The sequence below is a fragment of the Peromyscus eremicus genome, chromosome 6 (genome assembly GCF_949786415.1).
Source record: "Peromyscus eremicus chromosome 6, PerEre_H2_v1, whole genome shotgun sequence".
Lineage (NCBI taxonomy): Eukaryota > Metazoa > Chordata > Mammalia > Rodentia > Cricetidae > Peromyscus > Peromyscus eremicus.
In genome coordinates, this window is record NC_081421.1 from 63,232,345 (window position 1) to 63,252,759 (window position 20,415).

At 41.8% G+C, this 20,415-nt stretch overlaps 1 protein-coding gene across 1 annotated transcript in view; it reads left to right on the plus strand.

Moving 5' to 3' along the window:
• Ash1l (ASH1 like histone lysine methyltransferase) overlaps window positions 1-20,415 on the plus strand; it is a 160,233-nt gene that overhangs the window by 84,415 nt on the left and 55,403 nt on the right. Inside the window, exons 6-10 of the mRNA XM_059265644.1 lie at window positions 1,429-1,608; window positions 4,287-4,381; window positions 12,389-12,462; window positions 14,477-14,522; window positions 14,654-14,762. Of these exons, the coding sequence (XP_059121627.1) occupies window positions 1,429-1,608; window positions 4,287-4,381; window positions 12,389-12,462; window positions 14,477-14,522; window positions 14,654-14,762 (504 nt within the window). The remainder of the gene's footprint in view (window positions 1-1,428; window positions 1,609-4,286; window positions 4,382-12,388; window positions 12,463-14,476; window positions 14,523-14,653; window positions 14,763-20,415) is intronic.

Below are 20,415 nucleotides of genomic sequence, written 5' to 3' on the forward strand. Positions count from 1 at the left end.
AAATATGGCTGGCTACCCCTGTTAATGTTTTCTGTTTGCTTGTCAGTTTGTTTTTCGTTCTTTGATATTGCCCTTTTTCATATATTTACTGAGGAAGTTTCCCTCTTGGGGACAAAATAGAATTGATTCTTGTTTCTTCATCCATTTTACCGGCCCATTAATGTTATCTTTTTAGTGGTGAATTGAGGCCATTTACATTTAAAAAAAAACAAATGTGTGTGTGTGTGTGTGTGTGTGTGTGTGTGTGTGTGTTAGTTTTTTTTTGGAAAAGGTCTCAATAAGTTGTCCAAACAGGCCTTGAACCTGACTTCACTCTGCCTCAACCTAGGTAATAGTTTTTGGTTATAGACTTGGATTGCCACCAGGCTTACTTTGAAGATGTTTATTGTTACTGTTGGTTAGATACAGTCACACTCTGTATGCTAGGCTAGCTTCACATAGACGTCTTCCTGCATTAGCCTCTGGAGTGCTGGGATTACGGTGTGAGCCACCATGCCTGACTGCTATGACTTTGGTTTTCTGAGACAAGGTCGCCTTGAACTTGCTGTGCAGCCAAGAATGACTTTGAACTCCTTATCCTTCAGCATCACCTTTTTTTTTTTAATGAATATTTGTTTTTATTTTATTTGCATTGGTGTTTTGCCTGCATGTGTGTCTATGTGAAGCTGTCAAATCCCCTGGTACTGGAGTTACAGACAGTTGTGAGCTGCCATGTGGGTGCTGGGAATTGAACCTGGGTCCTCTGGAAGAGCAGCCAGTGCTCCTTAACCATTGAGCCATCTCTTCAGCCCTCTGCTCAACTTCTTAAGCTGTAGGATTAAAGGCACTAATCACTACACCCATGTGCCTTGATGTTTCCTTTTTTCTGTTTTGGTGTGTGTCCTGTTGTGTGTGTATCATTTTTCCCCCCTCCCCCCCCTCTTTGCAAAACAGGGTTTCTTTGTGTAACTCTGGCTGTCCTGGAACTTGCTCTGAAGACCAGGCTGGCCTCGAACTCAGAGATCTGCCAGCCTCTGCCTCCTGAGTGCTGGGGTTAAAGGTGTGAGCCATCACCACCCAGCTTCTTCTTCTTCTTTTTTTTTTTTTCTTTTTTAAGACAAGATCTTACTCTGTAGCTCTGGATAGCCTAGAACTCTATAGTGTAAACCAGGCTGGCCTCCAGCTCATAGAACGGTGATTGCCTCTGGCATTAGTGGTGGGCATCAACATGTCTGAAGCATGACTGTAATTCCCATGTCAGTGCATGGGAATAGGAGGCAGAGGAATCAGGAGTTTAAGGCCATTATTGACTACACAGTAAGTTCAAGGCCTAGACTCTATCTCAAAAACAACAACAAGTGTATGTGTGTGTGTGTGTGTGTGTGTGTGTGTGTGTGTGTGTGTGTGTAATTCTCACAATAACATCTTCAAACTAAATTTTTTTTCTAGCTTTATAGAAGCACCAGTTGAAATTCCCAGTCCTCTTGAAACCCCTGCCGAACCTTCTGAACCTGAAAGTACCTTGCAACCGGTGCTGGCTCTCATCCCACGAGAAAAGAAAGCCCCACGCCCTCCAAAGAAGAAGTACCAGAGAGCTGGGCTATACTCTGATGTTTACAAAACTACAGAGTAAGTGGTGACTGAGCGCTTACATCTTCTAATCTCTAGTATCCACCATGGTTTTAGATTGTTCTTACATTTGTGTAATGCAGTCTCTTCTCTCCTATTAACATGTCAGTCCTCATAGGCTAGGTGGCAAGCACCTTTAACCACTGAGCCTGACACTCTGCTACATAGTGAGGTAGAGGATAACCTGAGCTACATGAGACCCTGTTTCGTTTTGTTTTTTAATTGGAGCTGGCACATACGTAGTGACGTGGTGATATTTTATTTGTGCTTTAATAAATAAAGCTTGCCTGGTGGGGGGAAAAAGAGAAAAACAAAAAACAAACCACTGAGCCTGAACAAAGTACTTTTTACTATCAAAAACCAATATAACGTTTTATATATATGTAATATGTATTCTGTATGTAACATTATATATGTGTAATATGTGTAACAGTCGTATGTACCTGAGTATTCACTGTGGATGCTGCACTGTGTTGTATGGTTATAATTATTATCCCTGATGTTTAGCCTCTCTCTTCTAAGTTCCATTTTATAGATTTGGATGATTGGCTTCTTATCATGCCTTTTGTTGTTTAAAAATAAGAAGAAAAGCTAGATGTGGTGGTGTATTCCTGAATCCCAGCACTCTGGAAGGAGAGGCAGGATTGTCACTTGTTCAAGGACATCATTTTTTTTTTTTTTTTTTTTTTTTTTGCTGAATGTCGTTTATTGAAGGAGGGAGGAGGTCTTAAATACAGGCTTACAGCACAATGGGAGAACCCCAGAGGGCAGAAGTTCGCTACCAGTGTTTTTCAATCTTGCATCTAAGCTGTTAATGCCCATTATGCAGGATACACAGACAAGGAACTTCCCTTAAGCATTCAGGAGGGTGGAACCTGGCAGGGAATTAGCATAGGGAGGATATCAAGGTCAAGGTCAGCAAGCAAGGCAACAGTTACCCAAAACGGGGGGCCAGGACCCTACAGGTCCCCCTTTTACTAAAAAATTAGCTTCTGACTTAGGTTGCGTGGGACGTCAGCAGGTCACCTTACCCGTCATGGAGACACCTGCCCAGGCCACACAGGCGCTTTGTCTTAGGTTGGTGAGCAGAAAACAGCAACTTGGTGGGAAAGTACTCAGATTTTTTGTGATAATCAGCAGGGTGAAGGCTGTGTGGATTAGCTGAGTGCTAGATACCCTTATCTGATGTAGTTGACCACTGTTGGTCTGTGAAGATAAGGGAAGGAGTATTCTTCCTGGTAACAGAGACCTACCTATGAGAATCCTGAGGGATGGTGAAGTTTGGGCTTCTTTCAACAATATTGTCACAAGCACTGCTACTTTGGAGGCCCACTTTGGAGCCAACAGTATATAAACTCAACATATACTGATAATAAATCATAAATTAATTTTAAAAATTATCTTGAATGGCTAAAGAGATGACTTAGTGGTTAAGAGCACTTGATGATCTTGCAGAGGACCTGAGTTCAGTTCCCAGCACCCACATGGTGGCTTTTAGCCATTTATAACTCCAATTTCAGGGGATCCTTTGGCCTCTGCAAGCACCAGGCATTTGTGTGACACCCGTATTCATACAAACAAAACACACATAAAATTAGTAATTCTTTTTGTTTTGTTCTGTTTTCGTATGATCTGTCTGCATACGTACAAGTGACCATGTGCGTTTGTGGAAGAAAGAGAATAAGTTCTAGGTGTGAACTTTCTCCTCCCACCATAAGCTCCAGAGATTGAATTTAGGTCATCAGGGCTACAAACCATCTTACCTGGACAGCCAGGGCTGTTGTTAAATGAATAAAAAGTAAAGTTAGATCTGAAATGTAAGTTCTTTTTGTAAAATTGTTAGAAAATATTAAAGAACCTCTTTTTAAAGGGAGTTATGTACATTTACAGGTTCTCAAAGGTACATGAGAGTATCTGCAGAGGACAGAGGAGGTTACCAGGTCTTGCCAGTTTCAGACATAGGTGCTAGGAACCAAACTCAGGCCCGCTCTAGAGAGCAGGCAGTCCTGTTAACTGCTGAGCCATCTCTCTAGCCCAGGGCTTTCTTCAGTACATGTTTGGGATTCCATTGCTTTTCCTTTTTGTATATTTCTTGGAAAGGGGCTGGCACACATGCATGTTGAGGACAAAGGACAGTTTTCAGAAGTTGATTCTCCTTCAACACTAGAGTGTAGTTGGACGTTTTTCTGTGTCCCACCCGGTCCGCAGCCACTCGGACAAGTAAACACACAGAGGCTTATATTACTTACAAACTATATGGCCTAATGGCTCAGGCTTCTCGATAGCTAGCTCCTATAACTTAACCCATTTCTATTAATCTATGAGTTGCCAAGTGGCAGTGGCTTACCAGTACTTTCATGTCTTGCTTCTCCTGGCGGTGGCTGGCATCTTTTCTGCCTGTCTCTCCTTTCCTCCTCCTCTCTTTCCAGTTGGAATGTACCACCTAACCTTATTCTGCCTCACCATTGGCCAAACAGCTTTATTTATCAACCAATCAGAACAACACATAGTCACAACATACAGAAAGACATCCCACAGCACTAGATTTCCCAGGGATCCAACTCAGTCTTGGTGGAAAGTGCCTTTGCAACATGAGCCATCTTGCCAGATAGAATCTATTTTCATTTGACCTTGGGGAGAAATTTAATTGCCTTTGTTTCTTATTTTCCTCATCACAGCCCAAAGAGCCGATTAATCCAATTAAAAAAAGAGAAGCTGGAGTATACTCCAGGAGAGCATGAATATGGATTATTCCCAGCACCAATTCATGTTGGTGAGTACGGAGTCCACATAATTCATTAATAAGAATAAATTGTATGTGTTGAATTTAGGAGAAGTGCCTGTGTTCTTTGTTCTACTGGATTCAAATTCTTTACTATTTATTTATAAGAAATTCCCAAGAATTCTCACCAAGGATGTGGGGCTGTAGCTCAGTTGATAGAGTGTATGACTAACAAGAATAAAGCCTGGATTGGATCCCCAGTAAGTACCACAGGAACCAGGGGTGTAAACTAAATCAGAAACGTAAGGACATCCTCAGCTACACAGTGAGTTAGAGACTAGCCTGGGATACATAAGGCCCCGTATGAAACGTGGGGAGGGGGGAAGGAATACACTCTACCATTGATATATACATCAGCCCTGATTTTCTTCTTTTTAGCGTGGGCTTAGCTAAGTAATGGTTATTATTCCTTTTATTCCAAATGAGAATCTTGGGTAGCTCTCCTGGGACATCATTTTAAGCTAAAATTGATCAAGGACATTCTTTAGGTAGATCTTACTTTTTATTGTTGCTTATTTGTTTGGGACTTTTTTAAAGATAAAGTCTTATATAATCTAGACAAGCTTCAGCTTGATAGATTTGACCTTTAACTCCTGACCCTCCTGACTTTATCTCCCAAATTCTGGGATTATAGGCTGAATACCACTACCAGTCTTTATCTCCCTTTTTAGAAATTAATTTCTATGTGTGGCTTCAAGGAAAGGAATGGCAGATTGTCTTACTTGCTTTTTCTACTGCTGTGATAAATACCCTAGGAAAAGCAGTATGAGGGAGCGAGGTCTTATTTTGTTCACTGTCTACCATGGATGCAGTCCATCAGTGCCAATGCCACCCACAATTAAGATTGGTCTTTCTACATTAAATTAATGTAATGAAGATAGTCCCCAACCGGCATGCCTAAGGGCCCGTCTCTCAGATGAGTCTTCATCCTGTCAAGTTGAAAACGAACACTGATGTCCTAACTCTACCACTTGCCACCTTGACAGCTATACACACATCACTTCTAAATTACTGCTTTTGCCCATAGGCTCGTGACCATATTATAATGTAGAGTACATTCAGTCCAACTGTAGAAGTCTGCAAAGTTTTTAAAATTGTAGCCCATTAAAAGTCAGTTTCTGCCAGGCTCCAAAGCTACAGAGAAACTCTGTCTCAAAAAACAAACAAACAAAAAAATGCTTTTCCTTACATCTACTCAAACTGACCTCAAAACCAGAACTCTGCTGCTAGTTCCCACCTCACATTTTCGTAGGATCGAGTCTCCAGAGCTGACGCAAGGCTTCCCTAGAAGTACTCACCTTGCTCTCCGTCTAATGTAGGCAGTGAAGACAGCTGTGACTGTTAAGAGTATAAAATTTCCTACACAGGAGACTTTCTACCACAACCTGAAGATGAACTGAGCTGTTAAGTATTAGGAGATGAAAGTGGATGATGTTTATATCATTCAAGCTTAAGGATTGCATTCTTGGTCTTGAACTATGCAACGTGTGTTCAACTTTTTCTCAGATGGCAAAATCTCCAGTAGTCAGAATGAAATACAATTGCTCTCAGATAGAGATGAAAAGCAAAGTAGTGATGGCTCAATTGAAATGCAGGCAGAGCAGAATACACAGAAAGCAAACGCACTAGACGTCCAGGAGCCAGAGGTATGTGAAAGTCTACTCAATTAGCAATGAGTGTGGCACATACTTTTAATCTCAGTTCTTGGGAGGCAGAGGCAGGCAGATACCTATTGAGTTCCAGGCCAGCTATGCTTACATAATGAGACCCTATCTCAAAATAAACAAACAAACAAAAAAAAAAACAATGGTCACAGGCTACCTTTGGGGGATATGGATGGCACAGCAGTTAAGAGCATGTTGTTCTGTCAGAGGACCCAGGTTTGGTTCCAAGCACCAATATCAGGTGTTACATAAACTTCTATAACTCTAGTTCTAGGAGATCTGATGCTCTTTGGCTTCCACTGATACCTTATACAATTGGCACACATAAACCCACATACGCACCCACACACGATAAATAAATGGATATGTGGTTGCCTAATGAAGAACCTGTAGGTCAAATCTTTATTACAGTAAATGAGGATATAGTTCATTTGAAAGGACTACAGATAGCTTGCAATAAAAAGCACTGTAGACAACGAAGTGGGCTGAGTAGATAGTTACTACTGTTGTAGTAGACTCTAGAACAGTGGTTCTCAACCTTCATCCTGCTGTGACCCTTTAATACAGTTCCTCATGTTGTGTTGATGCCCAACCATAAAATTATTTCATTGCTACTTCATACCCACAATTTTGCTATTGTTGTGAATTGTAGCATAAACATTTGATATGCTGGGTACCTAATATACAACCTCCAAAGGAGTTGAGACCCACAGGTTGAGAACTGCTGCTCTAGAAGGATAAGGAAAGCAGGGGAAACCTATGAATAGTTTAAGGAGCCAGAAATAGCCAACCAATCACTTTTGAAACACAGTGGAAAAAAAAAAAATAGTACTTACAAGTGGGGCAGTTGCTGTGAAGAACCTGACCATGTGGTTCTTAGACATTAGAACTGTTTTCTCAGCCAGACGATGGTGGCACTTGGAAGGCAGAGAGAGGCAGGCGGATCTCTGTGAGTTCGAGGCCAGTCTGGTCTATAGAGTGAGTTGTAAGACAGCCAGAGCTGTTATACAGAGAAACCCTGTCTCCAAAAAAAACAAAAAACAAAACAAACAAACAAAACAAAACAAAACAAAACAAACAGAACTGTTTTTGGGCTAGACTGTAGAAGAGCTTGATATTTTGGGCTTAAAAAAAAAGAAAAAAAAGCTCTGGTGTGCTGGAAGCCGAACTTATTTATTCATGCAGGAGCTTTAAAGACAAGAGAAATGTGGACAGTGGAGACCAGGCTCATAAAATTCCAGAGTGGAACGAGGGGTTCAAAAAAAACTGGGGGGTTGGGGATTTAGCTCAGTGGTAGGGCGCTCATCTCATAGAGACTCACTCATCTTCCCAAATTCTAGGATTAAAGACAGGTGTCATCATGCCTGGCTAGAAATTGACTTTGAGACAGGGTTTCTCTGTGTTTACCCAACTGTCCTGGACCTCACTATGTAGACCAGACTGGCATTGAATTCCAAAATCTACCTGCCTCTGCCTCCAGAGTGCTGGGATTAAAGGTGTGTGTCACCATTCCCTGGCTAGAAACTTTATCTTTTGGTTTATCGAGACAGGGTTTCTCTATATCTCTGGCACCTTTCCTGGAACTCACTCTGTAGACCAGGCTGGCCTCGAACTCACAGAGATCCGCCTGGCTCTGCCTCCCAAGTGCTGGGATTAAAAGCGTGCACCACCAATGCCTAGCTCGGGTTAAGCATTTTTTAAAGAACTTCAGAAGCTTTCTATCTCTTAAAGAACTTCAGAAGCTTTCTATTTCTTTTTACATTTTCTAGAGAAAGCATGTATTACTGGCAAATAATAAAATCAACTGTTCTCATAAAAAAATTTGTTCTCTCTGCCTCAAAAAAGTAAAGCCAGGCATGGTGGTTCATGGCTTTAATCTCATCACTTAGAAAGCAAATTTCTGTGAGTTCAAGGCCAGCCTGGTCTATACGGTGAGTTCTAAGACTACATAGTGAGACCCTGTGTCAAAAAAAAGATTTGTTCACTCTTCTTAGGACCAGGTTACTCTCAGTATTAAAAGTCAGCAGGAGCCAGGCAGTGGTGGCACTCAGGAGGCAGAGACAGGCGAATCAAGTTTGAGGCTGGCCTGGTCTAGGAGCAAGTTTCAGGACAGCCAGGGCTACACAGGGAAACCCTGTGTGTGTGTGTGTGTGTGTGTGTGTGTGTGTGTGTGTGTGTGTGTGTGTGTGTGTTTTGGGGGGTGGGGCGGCAGTAAGCTCAACTACTAAAAGCACCTGCTTCCAAACCTGATGGATGACTTCCTTGCAGTCTCCAGGACCTACATGCATGATTAAAGCGGAGAACTGACTCTGGAGTAGTCAGTTCTGACCTCCACACATGCACTGTGGGGTGTATTCACAAACACACACACTAAATAGGGAGGTAGAAGGGGAGGGAGGGAGAGCTTAGTAAAAGTCAACTTTTAAATATAAGTAATTGGTGGCTAGAGAGATGGCTCTGAGTTTAAGAACGCTTCCTGGGGATGTGAGTTCAGTTCCCTGCACCTGTGTCAGGTGTCCACAACCACCTGTCATTCCAGCTCCAGGAGATCTGACACCTCTTTGGACTCTTCGGGCATCTGCACACATGGCATAGACTCAGACTCACGACAGTAAACATACAGTCAGGCATAGGAGCACAGGCCTTTAATACCAGTACTCGAGAGGCAGAGACAGGCAGGTCTCTGAGAGTTTGAGGATAGCTTTGTCTACGTATCAAGTTCCAGAATAGCCAGGCTACATTAAGAGATCCTGTCTCAAAAACAACAATACACACACAAGCAAATAAAGAAATCTTTTTTTTAATTAAAAAAATATTAAGTATTAGCATTGAGCTACTAAAATCCTGTTGTGTGGTGCATGCAGGGAGATCAGCAGCTCAAAGTCATCTTCAGCTACATAGTAGTTGCTTTCCAGGTTGAGCTAAAAAAGAGACTTTATCATTTGTCTTGAATGAAAGAAAGAAGCAAAGCAATGAAAAAAACTCGGTAGCTGGGCTTGGCTCGATACACTTTACCAGCACTTAAGAAGTAAAGGCAGGAGGCTGGGAAAATGGCAGAGCACTGGCTGCTCTTCCAGAGGACCTGGGTTCAATTCCCAGCATCCATATGGCAGCTCACGACTGTCTGTAACTCCAATTCCAGGGGATCAGGCGTCCTCATACAGGCAAACAACCACTGCACACAAAATCTTAAAAAAAAAAAAAAAAGAAGAAGAAAAGAAAAAGAAGAAGAAAAAGCTAAGGCAGGAGGAGCTAGAGATCATTATGGGCTATATTGTAATCAGTTTTACCTCATAATGCTTTTACATAATTAGTGTCAGTATCGGCATAATGAACAAGGTGTATAACAACTCCATAATGTCATTGAAGTAGTTTTGACCTGTCACATCCTCTAGAGTCAGCAGAGCACTATTCTGAGTCAGAACTGCTGGCCTAGGGACAAATGAAAGCACAAATAGCCTAATACAAAACAGGAAAATGAATATGTCATCAAACAAAATAATTAGGTCTTGGTGAAGGAGATTGGAAGGACAAAAGATCATTACAGAGTAAGGAGGTTGGAAAAGCCTTGTTAAGGTCAAGAGGGACTTTGAATGTGGTAGTTCTGGCTTGGGGGTGGTGGCAGCGCATTCCTTTAATCCCAGCCATTGGGAGTCAGAGCCAGGTAGATCTCTGAATTCAAGGCCAGCCTGATAAGCTCCAGGACAGCCACCAACAAAGAAAGAGGAAAATCAAGCGGGTGGTCGCCACTACAATGAACAGGTATTAGGTGGAGATATGGGAGAGGAGAGGCAGAGCAGTTCGTGTGCTGTGGAGAGAAGCAGAACTGAAGATGTGAGGGCTGTGAGGAACAGGCTGGTATGGGTGGCCTGCGCTACCACCTGGGGCCATTTGATGTCCAGGCCATACTAATCTGAGTGGCCTACGCTGCCAGCTGAAGCCATAGTGGCATCACGTGCTGCCCAAACTGCAGTTGAGGAACATGTCTGGGTCTATGGTCCTACCACAGCTCAGTTCTGTGCTGATGTCTAGGGGCCATGTTATCACCAGGGGCTATAGGAGAGCTGGCCTTGACCCCCGCCTGAGGGAGATGGTACCAATGGAGTCCAGGACTGACCCAACTCAGCTACCACCCAGGCTCATATCCGGGGCTTTGAGCTGGCCACCCCAACATCTACCGCAGCGCATAAAGTGACCAGTGCTGCAGAACCATAGCCACAGGATCTCCATGACTCTGGGCAACAGGAGGATATCCTAGAGAAGTTTCCGTGAGGGTCCAGGATTGATGGTGTGCCAGAAGCCAGAGGCCTTGAGCCAGACCAACAACTCATTCCAGGGAACATTTACAAGTAAAGCTGTTTGAGAAAAAGGGTAAACTTCATGACACACTGCACCTTTACTGGCCACTACCACAAAGGGATATGTAGGGAGAGGTGGAAAAGATGGAGGAGCCAAGTGGGCTTTTGTTTTTTATTATTTATTTGGTGGGGAGACCTCAAGGGTGGACGGCAGATTGGGAAATGATTGGGATTGGAGTGCATGATGTGAAATTCCCAAAGAATCCGTAAAGAAATTAAGTAAATATATATATAAAAAAGAAAGTAGTGGATCAATATGTAGAAAAAAGGTTAATGGATCTTAAATTCACATGTGCTTTTTTTTTTTTTTTTTTTTTGCCTCTTTGTGTAGCCCTGGCTGTCCTCAAACTCATTGTATAGACCAGGCTGGCCTCAAACTCAAAGAGATCTTCCTGCCTCTGCCTTCTAAGAGCTGGGATCAAAATGAGTGTACTTATTTTTTAAAGACTTTTGTTTTGTTTTGTTTTTGGTGACAGAGTTTCTCTGTGCAACACTCCTGACTGTCCTGGATCTCGCTCTGTAGCCCAGGCTGGCCTCGAACTCACAGAGATCCGCCTGGCTCTGTCTCCCGAGTGCTGGGATTAAAGGTGTGTGCCACCACCGCCCAGCAAGACTTTTTCTTTTTAATTATGTATTTGTGTCTGTGTGTGAGTATATTGCATGTTCAACAGCCAGAAAAGGCTGTCAGATCTTGTGAAGCTGGAGTTACAGGCAGTTGTGAGCCACCGGACATGGGTGCTGGAACCAAACTCAGGCCCTCCAGGGAGCGCAGTCTTAACCATTGAGCCATCTCCCCAGTCCCTGCATGTTCTCCTCTTCTTCTCCCACCTTAACTGTTTGTGCGCCTGTGTAACAGTCAGAGTAGCCAGGGTGGCTCAAACCTTTAGTCCTAAGGAGGCTGAGGCCCGTGGATCTCTGAATTCCAGAACAGTCAAGGCTATGAAGAGAGACCTTTTCTCTAAACCACCACCAACCACCACCACCCCCCAAAAAAAATATATAAAAAAGTCAGAGGCAATATTTGAGGAGCTGGTTCTCCTTCCACCACGGATTCTGGGAACCATCATGCTGGGTGACATGTATTCTTTAGTTATGTAAACTCAAGGATGTTCCTTTTCACTTATCCTTCTATTGTGTTGTTAGTTTTATGTGCGGGAATACGTGTTCCACAGTGCTGCATAGAAGATAAAGAACAATTTGTAGGGAGTCCATTCTCTCTTTCTAGCGTGTGAGTCCCGGGATCAGATTCAAGTAGTCAGGCTTGATAGCAAGTAACTTTATCCATGAGCCAGTCTAGATTTCCACCCCTTCCACTTTAATAGTTTTAGATTTTGTTGTTGATGTTATGTGTATGATTATTTTACCTGCGTGGATATATTGTGCATCACATGTATACCTGGTGTCTGCAGAAGTCAGAAGGGGGCATCAGCTTCCTCCTGAAAGTTGAGTGACAAATAGTTGTGAACCCTGTCCTCTCCAAGATCCCTTGGCCACCGAGCCTTCCCTGCAGCCCAGTTTCCCCTTTTTCGTAGCATTAAGCTTGTGTAATAATGAAGCAGAACAAGTGCCGGGTACTTTATGATTGTAACTAATAATCAAAACCTTCTTAGTGTTTATTAAATTTCATAGTGACTTAGAGATTTCAGTTGTAATTTTGCTTTATTTGTCTTCTAGAGATGACTATAAATTTAAAATATATTTTGCGCAAGCAGGCAGTGGTGGCGCACCCCTTTAATCCCATCACTAGGGAGGCAGAGGCAAACAAATCTCTGAGTTTGAGGCCAGCCTGGTCTACAGAGCAAATTCCTGGACAGCCAGAGCTACACAGAGAATCCCTGTCTTGAAAAGACACCACCCCAAAAATTAAAATTGTGTGTGTGTGTATTCATAGATATATTGCATATAATTATTTGCTGTCTCTGTATGTAGTGCTTATCAGAATAGTTGTTGAAAATGACTATTTTTTTCCTCCCCAGGAAAGTACCTAAGACAAAAGAGAATTGACTTCCAGCTTCCCTACGACATCCTCTGGCAGTGGAAACACAATCAGGTACAAAGGCCTCTTTTACCAGGTTTTCTTTTTAAGTGGTGAGGTTGGGGAATAGGGAGTGCAAGTTTGTTTGCTCTGGTTCCTTGTCATATCTTAGGATATACTGAGACTTGTCCTTGTAAAACCTAGAGACTAAGAAAAATGAATTTGCATACATACTTAATGTGCCTTACCTGCCTTCACTCATCCTTTGTGATTACAGTAAGTTGCTGCTTCCCTGGGCAACCTTCTGTTCTTATTCTGGGCTTTTGATTTGGTAGCATAGAGTTTGTGCTGTAAGAATTCTATTTGATGCAGGTCTCAGAAAGATGAAGATGCACTGCCAACACCACTTAAAAAACAACAAACGTACAAACAAGCCACCCTCAGGTTTTATTGAGTTCACGGTTCCAGGCCCTATCTTGAGAACAGCCCTGGGAGACAGAAGTAGTCATACAGATGAAGTAAACAACATGTTTTCTAGTTGAGCTAAAATGCTGTCAGAAGTTACCTTTGGCAGGTGTGGTGGCGCACACCTTTAATCCCAGCAGTCAGGAGGCAGAGTCAGGTGGATCTCTGTGAGTTCCAGGCCACTAGAGCTGCCTAGGAAAACACTGTCTCTAACAAAAGTTAACTTTGGAAAACCAAAAGCAGTTCAGTCTCCTCTGCCTCCTCTTCTCTAATGGTCTCTGTTGAATTCTTTGTTTGAAGACAGGGTTTATAAATAGCCATGACTGTCCTGGAACTCACTCTGTAGACCAGGCTGGCCTCCAACTCAGAGATCTGCCTGCCTCTGGAGTGCTGGGATTAAAGGTATGCACCACCGCTGCCTGGCCTCTGTTGAATTCTTAAGAGTATGAATACGTTGGGTATGTGTGTCTGCTTTTATCAGGTTTGATTGGAGAGGTTGCTTTTGTTTTATTTTGTTTTTGACACAAAGTTTTTTGTCTCCTCTTTAAGGAGGATGGGGCTTTCAACATGGACTGAAAAAAATATGATAAAATAAAACCTGACACCTTGCTAAATCTGGAGTTTAGTTCCAATTGCTGTTTTTTTTTGCCGCACACTTTAGTTCAAACATGAGAGCTCTGTCCTCAGTCTTTGATATTACCCAGGCTGGCCTTGAAGTTGCTGTGTAGCTGAAGCTGGCTACCACCTCTGGTCCTCCTCCTTTGTCTCCCTTGTGCTGCAGATAAGCACCAATAGCACACTGCTTATTGGCTTAACCACCCTAATGAAAATGTGAATGTTGATTTCCTAAGATTCCCAACCAATGAGTGTGACAGCTGAGAGGCCAGCAAATCTTTCTATTTTCTTACAACTACTCTAAAAACAAACCATATACGTGTTTAGGGTTTATAGGGTTTTGTGGTTTTATTGGCGGAGTTGATGCTGAGGCTTGAACATGCATTGTACCACTGACCTTTACTCCTAACTCCTTTCCTTTTTTTTTTTTTTTTTGATAGGAGGAAATATAATCTTAAGTTATTCAAGTGAATAGCTTTGGTCTTCAGATTGAATCTTTTCAATAGTTATCTAGAAGCACGCTTAAAAAAAGAAATCAAAGTACGTTGTTGTGACTCAGATGTTATTAACACAACCCTATCATCCTAGCACTCAGGAAGGGATATAAGAAGAACCAAAAGTTTCACATAGAAAATTTCAGGCCATCCTTGGCTGCATAGATGCTGTCTAAAAAAAAAAAAATTATGGTAATTTTTTATAAACTATTTAATGCTTATTAATTCTAATTCTCTATTACCCTTTTTTTCCTGTGGAGAAAAAAAAATCGCTCTGAGTTTCCTTTAATCTATTTGATTCAGAAAGGCTGAAAAGTATTTACTGTGTAGCTTGTGCTCAGTGATCCTCTTGCCTCCCCTTCCCAAGTGTTATGAGTGTAGAGATGAGCATCATACTATTTCCGACAAATATTTCTACATGAACACAACACACGGATACCTTCCTGTGTAGTTAACGATTGATGCCACACTGTCATTTGAAGCAAAATGCTATATCAATTTTTTTTTTCTTCTAGCTATACAAAAAGCCAGATGTCCCCCTGTATAAAAAAATCCGTTCAAGTGAGTAACTTAGAAGCTGTTTTTTTTGTTTTATTTTTTTTTTCTGCCTTCAAACCATCAATGTTCCTCCTATCTTGAGACTTGAAAAATAATTCTGTATGTTCAAAACTTTTATTTGCTGTCTTCTCAAGATGTCTACGTTGATGTCAAACCTCTTTCTGGTTATGAGGCTACCACCTGTAATTGTAAGAAGCCGGATGGTGACACCAGGAAGGGCTGTGGGGATGACTGCCTTAACAGGTATTATAACTGTTTCTCTAAAGCCTAAGTTCTAAGGGGCAGGTGTGTGTAACAGCTCCTTTACTTTCTCCTCTAAACATTGTGCACTGATACTAATGGACTGAACATATTATCAGAAAGAGTCTTGTGTACAAAATTTAAATTCTTTTACTATTTATGAGACAAGGCATGGTTAATTTCTCTGATAAAAATGTCACCTTCTCTGGGGGAAGTTCTCAAGATAATATGAGATGATGATGTAATATATTAATAAGCAAAGTCTTAAGTGCCTTCTTAGCTTTCAACATATGGTAGGCCATGATAAGGGACAGTCTAAACGAGATGTATAATTTTCAAGGAAAACTATGTTAATAAATAAACTATTAGCGTGTATGACCGTATACATGATCAGTGACCACTCATGCTAGTGAGATGATAAAAACATCATCAGAGGTAGAAAGTGTGGGATTAACTCATTTGGAGATTCTTATTTTTAGTGGGAACTGTTTTCAGTTGTGTTAGAACTCTGTCTCTGCTATCTAGCTTCCCAAGTGCTGAAATTATAAGCATATACCACCAGCCTCTATTCAGCATAAAATGGAAATGCCTAATAGAGGAAAATGAGTAAGGATAGAATTTGTTGGTTTTAGTAATTTAGATAAATTTACAGAAAATAAAGAACTAATGTTCTGAATATGGTAGTACAAATCTGTTAATCTCAGTACCGTAGAAGCTAAGACAGCAGGAACCACACAAATTATAAGCCACCTTGCTCTACAAGGTAAGTTCTGGGCCACCTGAGGCTACATAGCTAGATACTGTCTCGAAAAACCAGAAGTACCAATAGCCTTTACCTCAGTTATCCTAGCCAAAGATAACTGCTTCTGAAGTCCCTAGGTCAGCTGCCTGTTTAACATGCCAGGTGGGAATCTTTCCTGGCTTAGATTACTATACATGCATGTACTATATTGTGTATATAAATACAGTTTTATATATTAATGATACTGAAGGTAACGAGTGGGCTTTTAGAAAAGATTTATTTACTTAATTTTTCTGTCTATGTGTGTATGCCTGTGTGAGTTTATGTGCACCACATGCATGCAGGGTACTGACAAAGATCAGAAGACATTGCATTCCTTGGAGTTGAGTTATAGGTGGTTGTCAGCCTTCCTGTGGGGACTGGGAATTGAACCCCATTCAAGGCAAGAGCATCAAGCAAGTGCTGTTAACCACTAAGCCATCTCTCTAGGCCCGTGCGTGCGTGCGTGCGTGCGTGCGTGCGTGCGTGCGTGCGTGCGTGCGTGTGTGTGTGTGTGTGTGTGTGTGTGTGTGTGTGTAGTACTGAGTTTTTTCACTTCCAGTATTTTGTTTTTATTTTATTTTTGAGACAGGACCTTGTCTATTCAAGTACTCACTATGTAGCCCAGACTGACCTCAAACTAAAAACAATCTTTTTGCCTTGGCTTTCTAAGCTGTTTTGTTTTTTTGTGAAAGTCTCTTGCCCTTATGTTAATAACCATGCCCAGCTGCTTACAAATATTTTCAATGTACGCTTTTATAAACCAATGTAGTCTACAAGCTTTCACTTTCAGGACTTTCTCATCATCAAGTTGATAGACTACAGACTTGGCCTCATCTCTTTTGGACATCTAATTTATTTTCAATGTTTTACTATTAAAAATGTCACAGAGAAACCCTGTCTCAAAAATAACAAAACAAAAAACAGATGAGCCGTCTCACCAGCCCTAAATAAAGCTGGGCAGTAGTGGTGTACAGTTTTAATCCCAGCACTGGGGAGGCAGAAGCAAGTCTGGTCTACAGAGTGAGTTCCAGAATAGCCAGGGCTACACAGAGAGACCCTGTCTCAAAAACAAAAAAAAAAGAAAAAGTCACTACTGGGACTGTAGAGATGTCTCAGAGATTAAGACCTGTAACTCCAATTCCAGTGGTGTCTATGCCCTCTTCTGACTTCCATAGGCACCAGAAATGCACACTGTTCACATATATACCTGCAGGCAAAATACACACAAAATAAAATAAAACATCTTTTAAAATGTTTAAAAATTGTCTTTTGGTTTTTCGAGACAGGGTTTCTCTGTAGCTTTGGAGCCTGTCCTGGACTAGCTCTGTAGACCAGGCTGGCCTCGAACTCACAGAGATCCACCTGCCTCTGCCTTCCAAGTGCTGGGATTACAGGCGTGCACCACCACCACCACCACCGCCCGGCAAAATTGTCATTTTTTAATTCATGTATTTATTTTATATCCTGGCCCCAGCCTTCCCCCTATTCCAGTCCCTCTCCACCATTCTTCCCCTCCTAACCCCCAATCTCCTCTTCCTTCTCTATCCAGGAAAGGGTACATCTCCTATGAGTATCAATAAAATTTGGTGTATCAAGTTGCAGTAAGACTAAGCACCTCCCCGTGTATTAAGGCTGGGCAGGGCAATGCAGTATGAGAAGTAGGGTCCCAAAAGCCTGTAAAAGAGTCAGGGACAGCCCCTATTCCTGCTGTTAGGAGTCCCCAGGAGGACCAAGCTACATAACTGTATCATGTGCAGAGTGCCTAGGTCAGTCTCTCGCAGGCTTCCTGGTTGTCAGTTCAGTCTCTGTGAGGCCCTATGAGCCCAGGTTAGTTGATAATGTGAGACCGCTCTGGCTCCTACACTCCTTCCTCCTCCTCCTCAGGATTCCCGAACTCTGTCTAATGTTTGGCTGGGTCTCTGCAGCTGCCTCCATCAGTTGCTGGTGTCTATGATGACAGTTGGGCCAGGCACCAATCTGGTCATAGGAGACAGCCAGTTTAGGCTACTTATCTACTATTGCTAGGAGTCTAAGCTGGGGTCCTCCCCAACCAGATCACTCATGTTCCCATAATTTTTTTTAATATAAATAAACTGTGCATGGTGCTGAACACCTGTAAGTAACCCTTGTACTTGTGAGGTATAGGCAGAAACTGCATTGTTTTATATATAATCTATATAGGGCTATTACATGGTCTGTATATAGCAAGGTACAAGCCAGCCAAGGATACATATTAAATTTTAAAAGTAAGTACATTTTCAGGGGAGATGGTGGCACACGCCTTTAATCCCAGCACTCGGGATGAAGAGACAGGTGGATTTTGAGTTCAAGGTCAGCCTGATCTACAGAGTGAGATCCAGGACAGCCAGTGCTACACAGAGAAACCCTGTCTTTTTGGTTTTTTGAAACAACTACTGCTCAGCTGAAGAAGCTAGGTCATGGAGTGGGGGGGTGGGAGCAAATTTTAAAGTTATGTGAAATATTTTGACATAATTGTGACTGTTTTACATTTTTTAAATTAAGCTTCGTTTATGTGTGGCTTTTTTATCTGCATGTATGTATATATGCACACCAAATGCATGCCTGGTGTTCCTATAAGCCAAAAGAGGATGTGTAATGCCCTGGAACTGGAGGCCCTGTTTTCTGCAAGAGCAGCCAGTGCTCATAACCGCTGAGCCATCTTTCCAGCCCCACAATTGTAGCTTCTTCTAATCAGTTTTCGTTTATCTCTCTTACTTCCTGTTCCTAAATTTTGAGAATTTGGTTCTATTAATTTGTTTTTGTCTACTATTTATCTTTTATGTTTTGTTGGCTTTTTGCAGTTTTCTTACCCCTAATAGAAAAGAGGGAGCTAAGTCAGGAGTGAGCCTCACCGCCAAGATCCTAGCAACACCAAAAAAATAAGATGTGACCAAGTTGCCTTAAGTGTAACCAGAAAACTGACATTTGAGCCTTCGCCATATCAAATACGTTGGTTTTTTTATATCATTTTTGTTGGCATAAGTATTACTTTTATTTTTCACACTGTGCTGGCCTGTATTCAGTCCTAACAAACCTCCTGCTTAAACCACAACCAGAAAATAACCCTAAGATACAGTGTTGTCAAATGAATGTTGTGGGAGGCTGTTCACTACAAAGAAATCAATATGACAAATGTCAAGAATGTGATAAATGCATAAATATGTAAGAAAAATTCAAAGGTATTACTTAATAGATATCTACTTAGATTTTTCAAATAACCCATTATAAAGTCTCCATTAAATGGAGCTATCTAACATGTGTGACTTTATCTTATGGGTTTTTGTTTGTTTGTTTGGTTGGTTGGTTTTGGTTTTTTCGGACAGGGTTTCTCCGTGTAGTTTTGGTGCCTGTCCTGGATCTCACTCTGTAGACCAGGCTGGCTTTGAACTCACAGAGATGAGCCTGGCTCTGCCTCTCGAGTGCTGGGGTTAAAGGCGTGCACCACCACCGCCCGGCTGTCTTATGTTTTCTTATTATTTAAAGTTGTGTAAATATTTGGTAGGACAGCAGGAATCTTTTTGTTGGTTTTGTTTTTTGAGACAGGGTTTCCCTGTGTAGCCCTGGCTGTCCTGGGACTCACTCTGTAGACCAGGCTGGCCTCAACTCACAAAGATCCCTCTCCCTCTGACTCCTAAGTGTTGGGATTAAAGGCATGCATCACGCGGTGTGTGGCAGGAACCTGAAGGCGTGTACAAAATTCATCATTTGTTGTTGTTAGACTGTGTTCCCCAGGCTGATGGGGCACGCAGATCTCTGCCAGCCTCTGCCTCCTGAGTGCTGACATTAAGAAGATACGTGTCACTGCACCCTGCCAACAGGATCGATCATCACATTGTTAATTGGGTTTATTTGCAGATGGTCCTGTAAAATTGTGATTCAGGACTATTCTTTTAAATAAATAGTGGACTTTGGACCTGATGAGATAGCTAAGAGGGTAAAGAAGCTTGCTGCCCATCCTGTTCACCTAAATTCCATTTCTAGACTTATGGTGAATGAAGAAAAACTAACTCCTGAAAATGCTGTGGACCATGACTGTGGGGGGTGGGTGGGTGAGTGGGTTGTGTGTGTGTGTGTGTGTGTGTGTGTGTGTGTGTGTGTGTGTGTATGCATGCAAGCTTATACACAGATAAGTAAATAAATATTAAATAGGGGTTTGGTTTGGTTTTGGTTTTGATATTTTGAGACAAGGTCTCACTTTGTAGCCCTGGCTGTCCTTGAACTCACTACACAGATCAGGCTGTCCTGGAACTTACAAGAGATCCTCTTGCCTCTGCCTCTGAGTACTGGGATTAAAAAGACATTCATAACCTCACCTGTCCTTAAGTGGGCTTTTTTTGTTTTTTGTTTTTTTCAAGACGGGATTTTTCTGTGTAGTCTGACTGTCCTGGAACTTAATTTGTAGACCAGGCTGGCCTTGAACTCACAGAGATCCACCTGCCTCTGCCTCCTGAGTGCTGGGATTGAAGGTGCCACCGCTACCACCACCGTCTCGCCTTAAGTGGGCTTTTATAGTTAGTTCACATCAATGTTTTGAAATATTTTTCTTAAATTTCAACAGTTAAGCTCTTAATAATCATTCTTTAAAATTCATTGTTCCTTTTCAGTATAAAACCAGACCTCAAATTTTGAGCTCAGTTGTCTTTCAGTAGGTATTACCTAAAATAATTTTGCAAATTTGTCCATATGCTACAAAGAAAAGTGGCAAGGTAATGTCAAAAGTGAAAAGTAATTAAACAAAAAATATAATAGCTTCTTCCATAAGCAGTTATCTATCTGTATATGAATTTGTATTCCTCCATGCAGGGGAAATTTTTATCCTGTGTAGCACATTTCTGCTTAGAGCTGAGTAGA